This window comes from Balearica regulorum, chromosome 2 (genome assembly GCF_011004875.1).
Source record: "Balearica regulorum gibbericeps isolate bBalReg1 chromosome 2, bBalReg1.pri, whole genome shotgun sequence".
NCBI lineage: Eukaryota > Metazoa > Chordata > Aves > Gruiformes > Gruidae > Balearica > Balearica regulorum.
Window position 1 is genome coordinate 84,654,965 of NC_046185.1, and position 21,539 is coordinate 84,676,503.

At 37.0% G+C, this 21,539-nt stretch overlaps 1 protein-coding gene across 3 annotated transcripts in view; it reads right to left on the reverse strand.

The window, feature by feature from the left end:
- Nucleotides 1-5,322: 5,322 nt before the first annotated feature.
- The window catches only part of CDH18 (cadherin 18), a 281,427-nt gene continuing 265,210 nt past the window's right edge, over nt 5,323-21,539 (reverse strand). For 2 of the 3 annotated variants that reach the window (XM_075744847.1, XM_075744846.1), the window contains exons 11-13: nt 21,208-21,325; nt 7,561-7,812; nt 5,323-5,995 (exon numbers count right to left, since the gene is read on the reverse strand). In XM_075744847.1, coding sequence (XP_075600962.1) covers nt 5,493-5,995; nt 7,561-7,812; nt 21,208-21,325 — 873 coding nt within the window. In that variant the 3' untranslated portion in view covers nt 5,323-5,492. The remainder of the gene's footprint in view (nt 5,996-7,560; nt 7,813-21,207; nt 21,326-21,539) is intronic. The other variant, XM_075744848.1, reaches the window with a different exon arrangement.

Genomic DNA, 21,539 nt, shown 5'->3' on the forward strand with positions numbered 1-21,539 from the left:
ACAATAATGTAAGAAAATAATCTTTGCTGAGAAAAAAAAAAAAATTACATATGAAAGATGATCTAAAATCTTCATAAACATTCTTTAGAAAGTTTAAACACCTCAAATGAGGACCAAAACAAAAACCACAAAACCACTAGTTCCTCCCCTGAACTTGCATTCAGATTCAGGCTGACAATATTTGTCTCGCAAATATTATCTTACCATAATATGTTTTTTTCTGGGGCTGTGCTGAGGCACATGTGGGAATTGCATAGTATGGTGGTACACAATGTAAATTGGCCTGTGGGCAATAGAGTGAGTAGGGTACTGTAACAAAATTGTATTTTCATTTCCTGTCAACCTTTTTTTTTTTTTTTTTTTTTTTTTTTTAATTTTCTGTTAGTCTGGGAAAGAAGGCCTTGCATGCAACAAGTTCCTTGTGAGCCGTGGTACCAGTATTTTCTAAGATGTAATTGGTTGGTAAAGCCTGCTAATTCCTTTGAGACAGAATGAGTGATTCCTGTGCACTTGCGTTGCATGTGCCTGAGCTTGATCATTGTGAATGTCCTTGCCTGTTTTTTCTCTTCTATGTCAATTTAGGATAATAACCCCGTCTGTTACCACCAATCTGGATTCATAGATGTGCAATTCCCTAACTCACTCATGTGGATAATGTATTCATCTTATAACGCTGTATTTCAGTTTCAGGACAGTGATGGTTGGAGTGGAATGGTTGCCACAAGTAAAAGTAATGAACCATTTAGCAGTTATACTGCAGTCTGTTTCAAAGTATCTCTTGGTGTCTCTCTCTCTCTCTCCCTACCCATCTGGAGCAATAATCATGTAAGACAGTCTTTGAAATAGTGACACAACTGAGTGACTATACCAGGCATTAAAATCTAGTTAAAGTTACCATGCCGTTTCTGACATTGACCTCATTAATACTGCTGTATCACATCTGATTCTTAAAGACAGAGTGTCTTTAGATAGCTATATTTCTTTGGTGAGTATAAAATACAGGAGTGAAGAGAAAATAACCCGTTCTAATTGTGATGAGGAATACAATAACCCATCACCATAGCAAAGAGCATATTTTATTTGAAAAATACGAATAAAAGATTTTGTCCCTTTTGTTTATTAAAAGAAAATGTAACAATTTCTATCAGTAACACTTGCATAAGGAGGTATAGTTTACATTACTCTTTTGTTAAAAAAAATATATATATTTTTGGAGACTTTGGAAAAATAAGGATAGCCCAATACTTGCAACACACTCCTAATGTTCGTTAGAATGCACTGTGCCATTTATATGTACTGCAAGTACAAGGTCTTAGCACTTTATAATCCACAAAGTAACCCTAGGCAGCATAATTTCATATTCTTTTCTGCATTTAGAATATTTCCTTTGTTACCCTTTGTGTGAGTCTACGAGTTTGGTTAATTCCATACTGGTCCAATACTTAGATTTTCTAAAGGATGATTTTACAAAGCCTTAGACCACAGAAATTTTGTAATTCCTTTTAAATACCAATGAGAGTATTTTCACATAGACATTTTCCTGCAGTATTCATAACTTAAACAACTGCATCAATTAGAATTCAAAACCAAAATGTTTACAATTATTTTGGTTTTCTAAGAAGAATCGAAAAAATAAAGTGCGTAACAGAGTGAAATTACTTTCAACTTTTACAGTCTTCTATACGTATGTAAAAAACGGTAACACTGATAAATTAAATTGTTTTCAATGTATGAATCTTAATCTAATGCCAGGTGAATTCAAGCACTTCCTTGTCTTTAAAGTGTATTAAATTACATTTTTAACTCTTTTTAACTTGACAATATATTTTCACGTTTTAAAATACTTATACAGACCATTTTCTCAGATGATGTGTTAAGATTACAGCATACTGAGTGCCCTCACCATTACAAGAAAGAGGGTTTGTGTGAAGGAATGCAACTAATTAATTTGCTGTAAATGTACTATTAGTTGAATAGCTGTTGCAGAAATAAAATTGTAAATCAGAAAGCCCTTAAGCACCACTCTGTATGTGCCATTTAACTTTACTCAGTATCTTCCATTTAAGTAAAACTGGCAGTTTTCAGCGTTTAGTTGTTAAGCAGCAACAGGCTTACTATTTAGGCTAATAGGAAAATATTTGAGAATATGAGTACACAAAAGATCCATGAAAGCTTTAAGCAAAGTCTGTACAATCAGACTTAAGCATACACTAGGAAAGAGTTTCCCACAATACTTCCACTGAATGTATGCTCTGTTGTAATCAGCAATGCTACAAAATGATGGTGCCCTCCATGGTATACAGTGTTAATTTTCTTCCAGTTTAATCTATGTTAACATTGAAATCCTCAAATTTGTTTCTAGGACACAAAGGACCAAAGGAAAAAATTGGGGGACTAGGAAAAGAAATCTATAAACCTGTTCTTTCTGCACTGTGAGGCCTTTTTCTGTGGCCCTGAAGATTTAATATTCTGCTATTTGTCATGCAAACAACACGGCACTGTGATGTGTATTTGAGTAAAAAACAGTAAGCATAGCAAGCATGCAGACGTATCATGATAGAAAAGCACATTTGGCGATCACTGTGGATAGGACATACCAAACAGGACACACCGCAGCATCGCTGAAGCAGCGTCTCAATAACCCTGCAGAGTTTCAAAGGATTCAGAATTCCTGGGGCTGTGGATATGATGCACGTGCTGTACAGCAGCAAAGAGAGCACCAGGAATGGTGAAAAGGGGATTCTTATTTCTCTGAGATATGACATCCTTCTCTCATTAACTTAATCAGAACATGAGCATAAGGAGTGATTATTTGCTTACGTCACTGCACTTCTGTTGGCTTTAAGCCTGAATGTTCTGTGATGCAAATGAAAACAATGGCAGGAACACTGCTTAAAGCACAAAATACAATTGATTTTCCCAGCTTCGAAGTAGGGCCAGAGGGAACAGACATGAAGATAACTAATACCTGGCTCTCAAAACTATAATACAACGAATGCAGTTTTCATGCAGGTATGGTACAAAGTATTATGGGCCACAGTACTACTAATGCTGCAAGATTTTTGTCTTAGCACTCACACAATATAAACATTTAGATGTTGGCATAAAGTAAGTGTGATCTAAATCAAAAGAAAATGTCTCCTTATAAAATCCTGCACTACTAGTTGCTTCATAAGGTCAAAACTGAAACATATCCTAACTCTATCTCAAAAAAAAGACAATACATAAAACATTCTCAGTTTGAGTATAACACTTTCTGCATTAAAGCATCTGTTTAACTTTATCCTACAATGAGAATGTCTCCTTAAATGCATTTCTAGAAGATTCTGTATTTGGTAAAAATAATAAAAAAAATTTAAAAATCTGAACACAGATTATTAAACTAATTTCAAATCATCAGCAGAATATTTTGGAGTTTGTGGGTTTTTTCCCCTCTAAATTGCCTTGTGGGTTCAGATGTTGACAGAAAAGGAAACTACAGTTTTCAAGTTGCAAACAAAACAGTGTAGTAAAAATCAATTCTGGAACTACAGTGCAACTAATACTTTTTCGAGTTTGAAAAGTTTCTTACAAAGCTACTTGCTAATTTTTCCAGAAGGCTGTTTAAACCAAAAGCAGTCAAGTACATCTCAGGAATGAGTTCATTAAATAAATAAATAAATAAATGAATTCTCAATGCAGAACTGGTCAGAAGTTTCAGTCATGTCTAGGACTTACCCAGCCATACAAGTAGAGAAGGGAAAGTTTAATAATCTGGTTCACCTGTGTGGCCCACAGTAGGTCAGCAATAAACAGAGACCCTGCTTGAAGGAGCAAAAGGTACACCCTTCTCTACTAAGCTGAACGTAAGTGGCACCTAAAATGCGTAGGGAGGAGTCTCGTGGAGTGTACAGATCTCTATCACTCTCCACACGAGCCCAGAGCTCTGAACAGTTTCCCTGTCAAATGCATATTGCAAGAAGTCCACCTCCCTAAGTGGAGCTACAGTTTTCTTAGAAGCAGAAGACTGTAATTGATGGTGAGCCCTAGAAGTCATACTCTTTCATGGGATAGTATGACCTCCTGGTCCTCGCACAGTATTATCACAAGAAAGACAAACAAAAGGTTAAAGTTTCAAAGAAAATGAAGGAAAACACAAGAATCTGCTGGATTAGTTGTTAAGCAGCCTGCAACATCAAGCAGAACTGTTAAGCAGTTCTGCAATGCTAAAAAGTTACTAACAAAAGAAATCAATTTATTTAATCCATAGGAACCATTATAATGGTACATTTTAATTTTTTCTTCCTACACAGACTTAAAATGTTCCTGTTCCCACAATGCTTGAAATAAGGAGGAAAAAAAGCTTGCTCTGCTTAGATGGAAATTACTCTAAGAGAAACTAAATATCAGTAGATTGAATTAAAAAGAAAAAAGCATCATCATCTTACTCTCTTTGTTTCAATTTTCTCTATCCCAATATCTTACCAGCAGCTCTATTTTGCTTTTAGTCACACACGGAAATAGACATTATGATTAAGAACTCTGTGTTTTAAACTGACTGTTGTAGCTCCTGGACTTGGACCAGCAAAAGACTTGAAAAGCTTCATCTATTGACATAAGTGAAGCACAGTGAACCAAACAACTGCATGGTTTAATGGTGCTGCCATTACTGTTTTTATTGAAAGAGCCTATGCTTCATCTGCTTCACTGCATAAAGAGTGCTTTGGAGCCATTCGATTTAAATGAATGATTTTCCTGTGAAAAGACAAAAAGAAAAAACACAACACTGGAAACAACAGTTTCTCTAGCACGCAGTAACAGAGCAGGTCTGAGGTTATGGGCTAGAGCCATGTTTGAGCTGACAGCTAATGATGCCCTCCCTCAGGTAGCTGGTTATGGATGAAAAGATTATGAAGGACATAATGAAATGACATCATCTCAATGCAACCTGCTAATTCAGTAAGATTAAATCATCAAAGGACCGTTTATTTAAGAGGACAGGTGTGGCTTATCCCTTCTATAGAGAAAGCAGACCGTTAGCACTTCTCACACTGATAGTAAACCCCACTGGCTACCTCACATTGGGATCACAAGGCCTAGAGCACAGCTAGAAATGCGACGTCACAACCACCTGCAAGAGATTTGCTCCTCCATTAGCTATCTTCCTAAATAGCCATGACCATAAACTTACTGTAGCTTGGAGATGTTAAGCATATTGCAATAAAAATGTCATTGCTTGGCTTTACTTTAGGTATTGTTACAGATACGGTACCACGGACTTTATTGAGCAATTAAAAAATATACACAAGGGACAATAGCTTCTTTTTTCTGTATTTTTCAAAATTTGACTTTCTTCCAATTGGAGAACCCAGTTTCAAATCTGAAAAGGGCACTTGTTCTGCAGTAACTGCATACAACTTGCTCAGTTCCAAATGCTGTATTCATTTTTTTGTTACCGTTGCTGTCATTATATCTCCAGTCGTTTAAGAACTTCTCTGTTCTGGGAATTACAACTAAGTTGTTCTTTCTGATTCTATTTCCCCATAGAGTTCAGCTAGCTTCTTGAACTCAGGTCCCCAGTCTCCAAGGTAATTATAATCCTGGTCAGAGTGTGTTGTGGCTGAATCCAGAGAGCTGATAGATCCAGCTTCTGATCTATGACCCTCATAGGCATATGTCTGTAGGGAGTCATACGGGGGCACGCTGGGGTCCAGATCAGCCTCTGCCAGTCTTTGTTTAATGAACTCCTGAACATCTATACTGTCAAGGCTTGACGAGGGATGATGTCTGGGCACAGGCTTCACTTCAGGACGAACATCCCTCCGGTATTTTAGCTCCTCAGCAGCTGATGGATTCCTCAGTGCTGTGATGTCAAATGCTTCTGTGTCTTCTTCTCCACCGCCCTCATCATCATATGTCACTACATTTTCCCGGACATCTTCTTCTGAAATGATCAAGGGCTCCTTCTTGCTACGTCTTAGGGTGATGAAAAGGACCACAATTGCTAAAGAGAAAACTGCAGATATTAGAGTAGGTTTAAAGTTTACATCTGAAGTAAGTAGATATATGCTAAAGAAATAGCAGATACTAAGTCATAAATACAGAGATGTGATATTTTCAGGCTAATATTGCTATTTGGGATCATTACATCAGGCACATATCTCTAACAAAGGGTTACCAAACCTGTCCAATCTGGAAAAGAGCATACTTAATATTCGTAAGTGAGCAATACCTTTGTTGTGTAACGTGTTTCCTGAAGATAGATTACTGTATGCCTGGAAAGCACCCATGAAATCCATACAGCTGTGTTTTCACCTAGCAACATCCCAAAGTGCAACAGGCTGAGACCACAGAATTAAGGGGAAAATTAAAAATGCTATCCTGAAACTAAAAACTTCCAATACAGCCTGGTCTTCCAAAAGGGTTAGTAAAGAGCACTCTTCTACTGTGTATTTTCTTTGTAGGGATTGCTGGGGTTTCTTGAGCCAGTAATGAAATCTACTAGTTGGATTATTAGGGATCTCATAAAGGACATAAAAGGGGATAACTTTCAGTTAAATGAGAAATGAGTTACTAGGGCTGACATTTTTCAGAAGTATTGTTAAGGGCTTTCAGTGCTTCATTAAAAGCAGTATTTAGCATATATATTGAATTAAAGTGTAAAAGGTTTGGTTTTTTTTCTCTTATGAATAGTCTTGTGTGATAAAATACAAGTTTATAAACTAAATGTATTACTATACATTTTAAAACAGCTTTCTGACAAGGAAGTTCTGACATAAGCTGTAAGAAAGGTAGTCTTTAGAAAATTTAGAGCCTTTGGAAAAAAAATCCTCAAAATCTCCCATGTGGGTCACACTGCAATTCCCATTTTTTCTTGCCGTCTGTATAAGAATGCAGAAAGACACATGAGTAGTACAGAGATATGTACCCACTAAGTTGTGCCTCTGCCAGGAAAAAAAAAAAAAAAGGAGAAAAAAAAAAGAAAAACTAATGGGTAACATTTAGACTGGCCGGGGGGGAAAAAAAAAAAAAAAAAAGAAAAAAAGTGAAGGGAAAATGCACTTGCAAGGGCATTTATCTAATGGAGTCATCTTATGGTCTCATATGTCCCTTGCCTCTGTGGATTATGTTGTGCATTGCTATCAGCTTATCCCACAAAGGTAATTAAGAAATGGCTTTTGTACAGTGCTAATGGTGCTTCTTACAGTGTAATGCATTTCAAAAAGCTTTCCTCATCTCTTTTCTATCATTTTTCACACTGTTCTAGACATGGAATTAGAGTCAGTGGCTTTTTGAAATCTTTCCAAATTGCAGAAAAAAGAACTGCAGTGCTAATTACTTGATAACCTCTGAAAAATAATTTCTATTGGATTCCAGATATTCATGAATGTCCTTTAAAGGCATTTTTCCCTATTAATTTTAGCTAAACCTTTCCCCCCTAATCACAGCTATGTGTTTCTAATTACCTCCTACTACCAGGCAGCCTCTGGTTCAAAACCATATCATATTAAAAATTTCTGCCCTGTCACATTTAGAGAGCCAGCGGAAGGACAGCATTACTTAATACTGAAAATGGCTTACCAAGAAGAATGACAACACAGAGCAGGATTGCGATTAACGCTCCTGTGCTCAAGCCGGCTGAGGAGAGGAAAGCTTCAGCATGGCAAGTTCTCACTCGTCCATCTCTCTCACAGGCACAAACCCTAATTGTGAGAGTACTGCTGCTGCTGAGAGGGGGCACTCCACCATCAGAAATCAAAACTGGGAGGTAATAGATGTCTTGAGTGGTTCGACTGTATCTCCTTCGTCTTGTCAGGATACTGGCTGTATTATCTACAAAATCAAAACCGGATTATCATTTTAATGAAGCAAAAAATGAAAAATGTTATTGACTGTTTTCTCTAGAGTAGAAGCATGGGGCATCTTAAAACTAGACAGTCCTAATCTGTGAAAATGCACAATCTACAATTAAATTTTTTCAGGAAGCATTTGTGGCCAACAGAGGAAAAAGAGCAGGCAAGGGAAAGTAATTAACATTACATAAATAAGATTATTTAAGCTCATGTACTTTTCTTACAGTCTAAATAAACTTTGACAAACATTTTGGGCCCAATTTGCAAGTGTTTTAATCCTACATTATACACTTGGTGGTAGTACATGGACACATGTAAATGTGAATACCTGGAATTCTGAGAAAATCTGTTGTGGGTTTCATCCACAACATAAAATCCTCTTGATTCTCAGACAAATGTTAAACGGTCTTTACTAAAAGTTAAAATAAGACTTTAATGTTTTACTGTTTGTAACAGGCTTTATAGATCAAGTGAGCTTTCAGAAAACATCTGAAAGGACAGTGGCCAAAGACCCATGCTGTGGAAAGATCAGGAGGAAGAAGGGAAGAGGATGGAGGAAGGGAAGGGAAAGGAAATGGAAAAGAGCAGATATTACATGTTCTAAACTGGTAGAGGTTAAAGGTAAGTAAGCAAAGGGGAGATAGTGATGTAAGATTTTGTCACCTTTATGTTACCTACAGGTCCATCTTGGTATATATCACAGTCAGAATACTAATGCTTATTACATGCACACTGCAAGAGCATTTATAGGCATTAATTACGATAGTTAGCTGCCACTCATATCCTTTGAGTCCAAGAAATTAAGGGGCATAAAGAGAGTACAGGGGAAGAAATGCTATGATAATACATAGTTAAATCCTATTTTTATATGTGTAAAATTTAACTTTAATTTGTTGCCACCATTTTAAAAATACTGACCCCTGAATAAGAGCCCATGGATAAATCAGGCAAAATTGGAGAAATCAGAGACATGAGCAGTTGTGGAGAGACAGAGGTGGGGACAGAGAAATGGGGAGAGATTGGAATAAATAAAAAACCTCTCCTCTTGTACTGCTTGCCCATGATTAACAGCCACACAGTTTCCAAATTGCAGGGTTGTAGGTTTGGAGTTTTTTAACAAACAACGCAGGGGTGATAAAAATATGTCTGCTGAGTTTCTCTTGTTATTACAAATGAACAAGAAAATTTCTTACTTTTCCTTACCACCGTAGCTACAGTGTTAAATGGGTTTATCACAATCTATGGAAAAATGAAGTCAAAAATCTTTGTGAAAATCTCATGTAACAATATAGCTAGTGTGGCGTATTTTAGCCCATAGGACTGATTACTTTCTACATGCATATTTGAATGGAGGAGTTAAGTTTTTGTTTAAACTGGATACAGACTGTTTAGCAGGTGACTATTCTTCATGCCACATCTTCTATCAAGCTCTGTGCCAAATTTTTAACTCACTTGACTCAACATTTTGCTTTTGCATATCACCGGACAGTGGTACTGAGAAAAACTGGTAGTATAGCCACATCAGCATAATATCATAATATATTTGGTAACAGGTTTCACACAAGAAATATATATGAGGTGGGAGGTGATACTCTTGCTGCTGAGCCAAGAACTGACCATCAGGTTCCACTGCACTGAAATTCATTAGCTTTTCTTTTCCACTCCCCTACTTATCTTCTTTGATATCTCCAGCATGGTGAGTTTGTAATAAACTCATATAAGTTTTATTGTTCTCTCTTGCACTGTGCGCAAAATTATCTATCTATTTATTTATTTATTTATTTATTTATTTATTTGCAGTAGGCCTTGAAGTCCTCTTCTACTTGTTCATGTCAGGATACACTTTTGATGACTGAATCCCAAGATTCATGCCAACTTCCTCTTTAGAGGCATAACACCAGCCACTTATAATGCTATTTATATTAATTCCATTTACAGAAACTTATTGAAACCAGAATGAGATGAACAGGTAATTCTTTTGTCTGAAAAAAATCTGACGCAGAGTAAGATCATCACATTGTGGAAATGATATCTCCATAGAGGTTATAAAATACCTATGATAAAACATACTGTTTTCCTTACAAAGTTCCTTACTACACACACACACAAAATAAACATGTATTTTCAATAACCTGCAGAAGAAATCCTAGACAGAAGTGATTAAAAGATACACAGTAAATCAGTATTTTCTTTTTATATGGGGTTGTGGAAATTATTTCTATATACCTATAGAATCATAGAATCATTTAGGTTGGAAAAGACCCTTATGATCATCTAGTCCAACTGTTAACTGAACCCTACCCAGTCCACCACTAAACCATGTCCCAAAGCAGCACATAATATCCCGAAGCACCACAAGCATATAGCATATGACATAGAAATAGTTCTTTCATTTTTGTAAAAACTCTGTTAAACTTCAGCGGTTCTCCATATTGCTTAATCTGGGTTTGTGAAACCTTATAAAAACATACTGTGGTATTCTCAGTAATGCTGATTTTTTTTCATTATCTTATTGTTAAGAAATAAATGATTTCCACAGCATTCTGCAACTAGACTAGGGAGCTAAGTGCTCTGTGTTATAATTGAGTCAATTGATTGAAGAAATCAAGCTTGGTATCACTGAAATTCAGATTGCATTTATTGTATAAAGAAAGCTCTCCTCTAAAGCGGATTGAACAGTGGCCTTAAGGCCATAATTACGGACTATGCCCACCCATGGAGGTTTTACTAGGCTCTGCCAGTCTGATTCTAAGATATACAGAAAAGTGCCAAGTCTAATTTTACAAGTTTGGACCAGCGTGTTCTTTGATACATGTATGGTCTTCTACTTTTAATTAAATGCAACACATGAACAATCTCAGTGATCTATTTTAAAAGACTCATAAACTAAGCAAATAATCTTATGGAACACAGATTACAAAGAGGTAGATTGCCTGCACATCTTTTAATTTTTCAACACATATTAGTATAATCTGGGAGTAAAGTTAAGCAACTTTTATCTTTCTGCTATATAATGTTGCATAAAAAACTTTTGCTTGCTTTTTTTTAATAATACATTGCCCAATTGCCACTCTCTCAATTTTTCTCTGCTAGACTGTCAGTCTCAACTTCCCTAATACTGCTGGAGGACACACATAACATCTTCAGTGGTTCAAAGAGGGAAACCACCATAGAATACAAAATGACCTTTAGCTGGTCTGCCTGTCAGCTGCCAAAGCAGTGGCTTATTGAGCTCTAGATACAGCCCAAACGCAGAAAAAACCTCACATGTCTGTGATTAGTAGGGAATTTCAAACAAATACATTTTTGCATAAAAAGAAGTTAATGTTCACAGTGTATATATATATATGTATAAGGTGATGCCTGCTGCTTCAGCCTTTCTACATTCAGAGAAAAGCTTCATCATCACTTCCTCCATATGCATGAAGAACTCTACTGACCTAGTTGTTCAGAATCCAATTTATAATTGCTTCCCTTCCTTGAAATGCAACTTGTTACAGGTTATTAGCAGTGCTCATCTCTAACACTTTCTCTCATTGTCTCCTGCAGTTGCAGGTTGTTGAAGAAAACAAGGTCAGGGAGCGGGTATGATCCCTGAACACCGACTGTTCACACTGCTAAATTTTGGCACTCTCCCTGGTATTTCGTTCGTCTGGGCCAACTAGGACTCTCTCACATAACACCCAGCCATAGTCAGAGTTAGTAACACACACCAGGGACCCTTTCCAGCAGGCAGTATGGACAAGAGTACACCAGGTTTGTCTCGTTCCACTTTACACAGTGCTTCAACGTTATTCCAACAGCCTGTGGATCTTTAAGCATCCCTAAACAGCCCCGTGCTACACACTCTGCAGCACATAACTTCCTGTCGTGACATGATAACATTGCTCTGTTGGGCTCCAATACAACTTTCACATTATTTCATAAACTCAGAAGAGAAAAAAACCACGTAATAATGAAATCTGAGCTCTGCTGGGTGCTACACAGGGTCCAGAGGAGCTACAAGGCCAAGTGCTATGTAATGTACACAGCCTGAATTATTAAGCTTCATTGCAAGAGAACAGTCACAGTCCTGTTTTACTTTGTGGGCGGTTGTTCTTTTTTCTTTTCTCCCTCAGCTCCGATACTGCCACAATAAACGAAACTCGGAGTGATCACCTAGAAATCCCACTGAAGTCATTAGAGAAGTGCAACACTCCCATATGCACTTTTTAGCACATGTACTTATCAACAGACAGAAAAAATGATTTCAAAGAAGTGACAGTTCTAAGGAGAATTATATTTCAACTTACAACAAATGAGAAGATAACAATCACACAACAAAGTTATCCAGAAATAATACCTTAAAAAACCTAAGGATAAGTTCAAGGATTCAGCTTGAAATGTAATCCCCTATTGGTAGTAAATGATGCTATATCCATGAGCTAGGCATTAATTTTAACATCTGTCATGTCTCTCATCCAAAAAGAAAACATTCTTAGATGTTATACTGCTAAATCCAAAAGGTGACAGCAAGTGTTATTACCAATAGTAAGAACAGTCTTTCATTTCTGCTTAATACTCTGTTTCTGTTACAGTGTCTACAAGCCCCAAACACTTCAGTTCAGCTACGTTGTCCATATATTAAAATCCTACAAAATTTTGTCCATGTGAACCTTCCTGGGCGTATACCCAAAGGCGGCCCAGTATTCAAATCTGAGAAGGAAAGCATAACCTCCTCCTTCCATCCTCTGGCATAAATCTAAAAAACAGTGAATGATCCAGTATCACTATACAGCTACAAAAGCAGCCGTGAAAATGTGGGCTGAAAAGAAAAGCATCAGAGACTGAATATAATGAAGGAAACTGAGGATTCCTGAGCAGGAATGAAAGGATTTAAGCACAGAGACTATGGGCAGAAATACAAAGGAAAGAGCATTGAGATGTGAGCGTGTATGCTACGAGGATAACTGTGGACAGATGGGGGGAAAATTGCGAGGACAATAAATAAAAACTGTGAGAATAAAAAAAGGCAAAGACCACAATAACAAAATGGACAAACTAGACAATTCAAATGTTACAGTGAAAAAATCTGAAAAGGGCTATAATTAAACCATGCTTCTCTGCGGTGGAATGTCTTGCCAAACAAGGAACTGACATTTTTATACCACAAAATAGATACAAATTGAAAAAATAGACATTTTTTTCTTGTAGTGTTGTATTTGTTCTTTCAACATTAAATTGTTTTTCTTGTATCGTTAACATCATAGTAGTAAATGTTAGTATAAGATACACCTTTAGGCAAAGAAGGAGCCAGAATCAAATTTTTCATTTCAAAAATTTGCAATGGTGAATTGATGATGTTTGTATTCTCTTGAATAATAGCTAGATTTCTATAGAAACAGATGTTACATGACATATATCCAGGAGATTCAGTAACAACATACACAATTATAAGCATGCTCAAAGAAACAATGTCAAACTTTTCCTTCAATGCAATTTCACAAATTTAAAAACAGTATGATCATAATCTTTTGGGCACTGGCAAGGAAATTCTCTATTCCAAATATCATCAGAGGTGATAATTCTTGCTATTACTCTCCAATATTACAGAGTTACAGATAGTAACACTTAGTGCATGCCTGTGTGTCACTGTAAATAAAATACTGGAAAGTAACTCATCTTTCATATGCTATACTTTCTCATTAAATCTTTTAGGATATTTTACATATAAGATCTCTAACATTCTTACAGAGAAGGAAACTGCATCAAAGAACTGATTTGCTAAGGGTGACCAAGAATCAAGGATAGTGGAAAATGAGCAAAGGTAATGACATTGGCATAACACAGAAATCACATCTCGTGTTCTAGTCAGAGCTCTATTCTTGAGGACAACCATATGTAAAGGTATGCCAACAAAATGAGTAGGTAATAAAAGTTTAGGCAAACTGCAGTACCATCTGCATTCTGACAGCTATTCTGATGTTCTGAGTTTCCATGTGTTAATTGTTTACATTCCTTATCAAAAACTATTGGACAACCCATTGAGAGAGGAGCTAGAAAGACAGCAACTTCTAAGAGAAGGATCTTAGCATGAAACAAAAAAAATCCCACAAACTGTGAAAGCTACAGGCAGCCAAGTATGAAGACAGATGGTGATGACCTAGGAAAGCGTTTCCTGAGGGGAAATAAAATAAAATGAAAAAGTTTTATCAACAAAGCTAGTTTGAAAGGGAGGAGGGGGGTCATGGATTGAGAAATTCCTTTGATACCTGAAAACAGATATAGCAGATAGACAGGGAAGACAAGTGTATAGGACAGCAGCAATAGCACTAGGATGATGAGAACTACAGATCTGATTCTTACAGGCTTGGAAGGAAAGGCCTTTTTATCTCAGTAGATTTAAACCGTGAAGTTCACTCCTGAGAAGTATGATAAGAACCAGGAGTCACTGGAGGTGAAAGGGCTGACTGCTAAGGGAAATTAACAACTCCAACATAGGGAAAGAAAGATTTATCTGATTCCTTGTGGTGCGTATTGCCCCATTTCATGATCTAAACTTTCTCATATTTGGACTGTGCTTTGCAAAGATGGCAATTAGAACTTAAGTTTCATCTCAAGTGGGAAATTCTGCATGGCTCTAACGCAGCAGCTCTTCATGCTCTGACGATGTGATAGTTTATTAAGCCAGACTGCACACTGCATACAAGGCTGTTAACACATTCCTCTTTCCATCATCTCTTCCTGTTTACGTTGAGCTTCTGAACTAAGAAAAGAAAGGAGGGCACAGGAAAATCAAGGAAGCTGAGATACAATGATAACACCATGGAAGGTGACTACTGGAGCACTTTGGAGGATACTCATTTATTATTCACAATTTGAGAATTCCTTTGACACATTATACATTACAGGCAGACACAAGAGAAATGGAAGTAAAAAAATAGAGTAAAAACCTGTTTATAGCTTAAGGCTTGTTTTAATTTTCAGCTCTGCTTATATCAGCAGTTCAACTTCTACAAATTTTCTGAGAAGTCATAACTAATTAAAACCAAAGAAAATATATTGGAATGATTTGCATTTCTTATATTTCTAAAGTTAGAGCAGTTAATTTGTTTATGTGGGACATATTGATAGGCATTTCTGTTTCATTTCTTTACTGATAACTCCTGTAAATATTTTTTTTTGTTCTTTTGTGCTGGTTTCAAAGCTATTGCCAATGGGCTTCCTTTCTAGTTCAGTGGGTAGCAAAAATGAAAAGCAGCATAGCAGACTTTTGGGGCCTGAGACATAGTTATTTGCTTATGAGTTGGTTTGTGAAACACCAACAGGTAGCAGCACTGAAAATAAATGCACGAAGAACCTATACACTATGCACTAACTTACATACCTGGTCAATCTTAGATCCATTTTTTTTAAATCAAAAAAGATGAAAGTAGTTCACAGGATTGAGGAAGAAAAATTTCTCCCTCTGTGGTAGCTAGTCCTGGTTTTCTGTCCTTTGTACTCATGGTAGAATTCCTCCTATGACTTTTGTATGTTGATTCGGTGATAATACCTATTCAGGCATTCAACCTGTTTACGGTACCAGCACTTCTATGGACTGTACTTACAGTCACTGTGCACAGCGCTAACTTTGTACTTTCTCATGTACTATTTCTCTTGAGTTACAACTTGTCTTCTCTACAGGATGATATTTCATGGAAGGGCAGTAGTAACTTGCAATACTTCATAACCAGAGAGAGCATGCCACTTTTTGATGCAAATGAAGGCAGGAACTATGCAGCCATTTCCCGCTCATGCTGGGTTGCAAAGTGGGGGTTTCTACCTGACCGTTTTTAATGCCGCTTCAGATGTTCTAGAGCAACTAAGACATGGTCTGGTATCTGGCATGCTTATTTGCAGCTTTAAAGCCCTAAAGTCAGTTCACTAGCATGCTACAGGTGCCTTGTGCAATAAGGTTGGAGATAAGAATTTTGCATGTATCAGGGAAGAGAGATAAACAGAAACTTCTGCAAGGGAATTCACACTGGGATGGGATGAATAACTCTCTGGAGTTTGCTCTCTTCATAAATAACAGCAATGCCAAGTAAAACTGATCTTTTCTTTTTTTTACTCAATTTTGATCTGTGACACAGGAAAAATTAGCATCACAGGCATGAGTGGATGAACACACTGCAAATTCCATTTTATACAGATGCCATTGAAGTGCTTGTGCTCCAGATTTTATAGAAAAGCAGGTCTCTACTTCTGTGGGCATTAAAGTGTCTTCTGGCATAACGTTAAGAAAAATCTCCAAAAGGATAGTACCAGAAAAATGGCCTACCTTTGTTCCAACTCCAGAATATTCTCCATCACTGGGCAATTTTCAAAAGGCCCAATCTTTGAGAAAAGTGGGCAGAGGGGAAAAATAAAACTGCAAATATTTTTGTGAAATGAAACCTTTGTCCTGAAGAAATAAAAGGAGAGGAGAACAAATGCTAAGCATTCTCTAGGGAGTTGTTCTTCCTTGAAAGTAAGGTAAACTTTGTCTACTTTCAGAAGTCAGCAGTCTCAATTTATTAAAGTAAGAGAACATGCAAATTGTCTCTGCACAAACCCTTATCTTCTGGGAAATTTACAATACCCATTGGAGCATCCATGGTAAACTGTATATCTTGTGAAAAAAAATTACCACCGGCAAAACAGTGCCTTACAGTGCATAAAATTCATAAATGTTCTCTTGCACCTAAGTGAACTGTTCTCTGGGGGTTCAATCTTTTGCCAGTTCCCTGAAAAGTGTTGAGTAACTTCTGAGAGAGGTCTGCAATAGGTAACAAAATAAGCAGAAAGAGGGAATGAATTCTTTAAACTCGGAGAGAGAGGGAGACAGAGTGTGCAAATGTGTGTGTCTAAACATTAACAGTTGGGGTATCTTAACAATGACATACACTTACATACATTTTCCATCAAACTAACAAATTTTGACACATATATCAACCATTCTTTAAGCATCTGGAAAAATATTATGATTCTTTCAGGATTAAAAAAAGTACAATTTTAAAACTCAGTACTTAGAAACAAATCTATTGTGAAGAAGTTCTTTCATCTTTCCTCTGATTTCCCAACAGAAGGTGGTTTTAGTCTCTATTGCCCTGGCAAATTTTTAATGGGACATCCAAAAGCAGATGTTTCTGATTAGGCAAAAAGTGTAGATTTGAGATGTTACAAGTGAAAAAAGCATAAAAAATTTATCTATGATAACATCCTAAAAACAAAGTGGGAAAAATACAGACAACAATTAGTTGAGTAACTCACAGACTGAGCTATGTAGCATCTGAACTGCAACATAAAAGCACCTCCAGATTAAAAAAAGGATTTGGCTGCTCAGATTTTAATAGAAATTGCAACATATTTTCTGGACAGAATAAGTTGTAAACAGCCCTGTTTTCATTAAAAAGCCTTCATAAGTACAATTCCCAAACAAACAAAAAGGCATCTTCCTGGGTTTGCTCTCTAAAATATCAGGAAATGATTACAACTTAATGCGTTTTCTTTGTATAGCAAAGAAATTCTATTGCAGCTCTTGTTCTGTCTTGCTTACATGTGTACAGATACTGCATCATTTTGTTGGCTGTCCTCTTGTTCATACTCTTAAGCCTCTACTCTCTCTGAATACTACTTTGTCAGTATTAAAAAAACCCTCAAACAGCAGCAAAGAATCTACTGTAGCTTAAGAATTCAATCAGTGGGGAAAAAGGTATCATATTCTGTCTTTTCCATTTTTTTCTTTAAACTGAAAATTGTAACCGCCAACAGGATCCAGAAAGTGATCCAAGCAACTCTTAGGTTCTGCTGGACTGCATATTTGGTATAGCCCTGTGGGAGTCTCCTGACCTACGTTTCCCCGAGAGTTTTAAGCTATGCATTATGAGGGTCCTTATTCAAAGACTGGAGCTTTCACATTGTAGATTGTTACTGAGTAAAGGCACAAGTTCAAGCCCAAAAGATAAAAGCTTAACCAGTCATATGATCAATTATTTGGACTGATGCTTTAGTATCTGTTTCCTTTGCTGAAGCCATAGAATATTATTGACCTGAATTGTACACATGCTGAGATTGTATATCGCTGCAGTCTATACAGGTAGGTAGGGACAAACTACGAAATCTTATGCTTGTGCAAGTCCTCTAGATTTCAGTCAAAGTGCGTAGATATAAGCGTTAATATTTAAAGATCCAATTCACTGCTGTAGAGTCTTTTGATCTTGTAGCTCTACTGATGATAATGGAGCAGGGGAAAATTCATGCAATAGTGTATTTGGGCTCAAAGAGCAGAGTTCTGTTGTTCTGGGTTACGAAAACAAGGGAGGGAAATGTCTACTGAGATATTTGTGAAATGAAACCTTTGTCCTGAAGAAATAAAGGGAGAGGATGACTGGATACAAACATGACTGCAAGAGAAATATAGCTTTGCAGTGACAGATACAGCTACCACTGACTACCACTTTCAATGTGACATCTAGATTTTGCTTTTTATCATTCTTCAAAACATTATTGAAAATTCTCTTAAGGCAATTGCTGTAGGGGTTTTTTAACATAATGTAACATAACATAACATAACATACAAATAAAACCCTCCAAGAATGCCAGCCTTTACAGAAGTATTAAATCCAGAGGGAAAGATGGCAGCTATCTTGTGTTAAGAGCATTGTCATTCTTTCTAACAGCTGATGCTCAAAAACATGAGTTTTCAAAAGTGCAACCATGTCACAGACATAAGAAAAGCCTCTTCTGCCCACCATCTCTCAGCTGTTTCCTTAAAATAGAAAGCAACAGAAATTCCATTTCTGAATAGGAACAGATGATAAATATGAAAGCTGTAAATGCTAGATAATGATGTTGTGAATGCAATTTATAAGGGTTTCGCTGGTCTTTTACATATAGTTTGTATTACAAAGAAAAGGTCCCAATAAAGGGCAGTGTTTTAACAATACAATCAAAGGGTCACGTGCTGAGCAAAATAGTGGCAATGCTTTTGGTTTTAAGACAAATTTCTTGTTATGATTTGAGTTAAACTGTCACTGTCTTAATTATAGGGGCAAATTGGAAATCACATTTCTGGAGTCTCCGTACCTGTAGAAGTTTTATGCAAGATGCTACAGAAAGTGCATACCTACTTTTTGTATCTCCTTAGGTGAAATAAAAACATAGTGAACAACAGGCCTTTACCGTAAAGGACATCTTATCCAGTTCCTTCCCCTACTTCCCCCTGCCCAATCCAACTTAGGATAGTCCAAACACTGACTTCTGCTGTTGGTGGTAAAGTCATTGCTCACTGCTCTTGGGGACGTAACAAGAAAGCAGCAAGTACTTACTGCTACATACTTCTATCCAAAGCGTAACACTGCTGCATTAGAGATTTATGAAAAGTTCTCAGTCTCTTCCAAATCTGTGTAGGTAAATAACTTACTATGACGTCTTGATGTAAATATCTTGTACTGAAATGACCATGGCAATGGTCTCCCACATGAGATCATAATTCAATACTCAGTGAGTTTATTTGAATCTTAGACTCTGTCCTGGTTCTGTTTTCTCCTCACAGTCTGATTGGAATTGATATACTAATCTGGGAAAGGGCTGAAGTCATCAGTTAAGGAATATTTTTAATATATGAATTAATCCTTCAAATATTATTAGTTTGTCCTGGTTTCAGCTGAGACAGAGTTAACTTTCTTCATAGTAGCCAGTATGCGGCTATGTTTTGCATTTGTGCTGAAAACAGTGTTGAAAATATAGAGATGCTTTTGTCATATAGAGATTTTTTAATTATTGTTGAGCAGTGCTTACACAGAGCCAAGGCGTTTTCTGCTCCTCACACCACCCCACCAGCGAGGAGGCTGGGGGTGCACAAGAAGGTAAGCGGGGACAAAGCTGGGACAGCTGACCCCAACTGACCAAAGGGATATTCCATAGCATGTGATGTCATGGTCAGCATATAAGGGGCTTGGGGAAGGATGTTCAGAGTGATGACATTTGTCTTCCCAAGTCACCATTACGTGTGACAGACCCCTGCTTTCCTGGGGTTTTCCTGGCTGAACACCTGCCTGCCCATGGGAAGTGGTGAATGAATTCCTTTGCTTGCACACGTGGCTTTTGCTTTACCTATTAAACTGTCTTTATCTCAACCCACGAGTTTTCTCACTTTTACCCTTCTGATTCTCTCCCCCATCCTGCTGTAAGGAGAGTGAGCAAGCGGCTGCGTGGTGCTTAGCTGCCAGCTGGGGCTAAACCATGACATAGTTTTTTAGTATTGATAGATATTGGATTGATCTCTTTTGGAACCAGGATATGAGGGCCATGAATCTAGTCAGACAAAATAGTATGACTTGATTTTTTTTTCTGCTCTAGGTATAGTTAAGCATTGTAACAAATTGTGCAGGAAGATTATGCAGTCTCCTTCCCTGAAAGATTTTACAAATGGATAAAAAATTATCTGTAAAGAATAGTTTAAACATTACTGTATGTGTCATAAGTACCAAAATGGAGTTAATGCTTCTCGGTCATGACAGATGAGTAGTGATATGTAAGATCTGAGAAAGTATTCCGTGGCACTACTGCAAAAATATAACTTAAATAGAGCCAAAACCCCCCACGCTTCCACACATGCATACAAACAAAGCAACACAATACACACATACACAAAAGCTCGAGAGGAAAGCTACAGACAAGCATTTAAAGTTTACTCTCATTTTCATCAGGTTGCAAAATGGAAAGTGTGAGGCAGTATTAACAAATAGTAAGGCTGATTTGGGGGGGGGGCAGGTTTTGAAAGACTGGATGGTTCTTTGACTGAAGAAATGTTCAGAAACACTTGGCTGGGTGACTCTGAAGGCCCTTTTCCTTCTGGGCCTATCTGCTATGAATTTCTGACTGTACTTTTTTAGGCACACTTTGTTAGGAAGGGCATGAAGTGATAGACTATTATCCAAGAAGCACTGAAGGACCTGCTCTTGGTATTACATCCATAAAAGCAAGCATGAATTCAACATTTATGCCCCTTAAATTCTTATTTTCTCCTTTAAGCAATAACTGGCAATAACCTTGACGGTACCCACTCAGTGCTATTCACCTAGAAATAGACCAAATTGCCAACATGTTTTTCATTAATCCACTTTTTAAAAACATTCCTGAATGTATGAAGTATAAATGCTAAAGTGGAATGCAAAAATAAAATGCAATATCTGATTGTTCATACTTTGCAATATGTTGTATACACCATGTCCTTGATATCAGCCAGTTCAGTGATGACAGATTACAGTTTTCCCCTTCTGTCAGGAAACACATGGAAATTGTTCTGTTCAATAAGACATCTCAGACAAGAGAGAGACCCATTTCTTAGAGATTTATGTGTTTGATTTACCTTCATTGTCCCTTAGAGTGAAGTTGGGATTCAAAGAAAGCCCTTCATCAAGGGAAAAATGGAATCTTGCCCCATTTGCAGAGTAATCTTTGTCAGTTGCAGTGATAGTCTGAATTACCTGAAATAAAAATTAACAGTGAATATGTTGAAATTTGAACTTGACCCAAATAGTACCTGACCTCAGCAGGATGCTCAAACTTAGTTTATTTTAATTTTCTACTTGACTGCTGCTAAATTCAACCGATGAAATGACTGGGCCATTAGCTTGATTTCTCTAGCATGAAATATTTTAGGAACCACACTTCAGACCTAGATAAAACCATCTAAAGCAT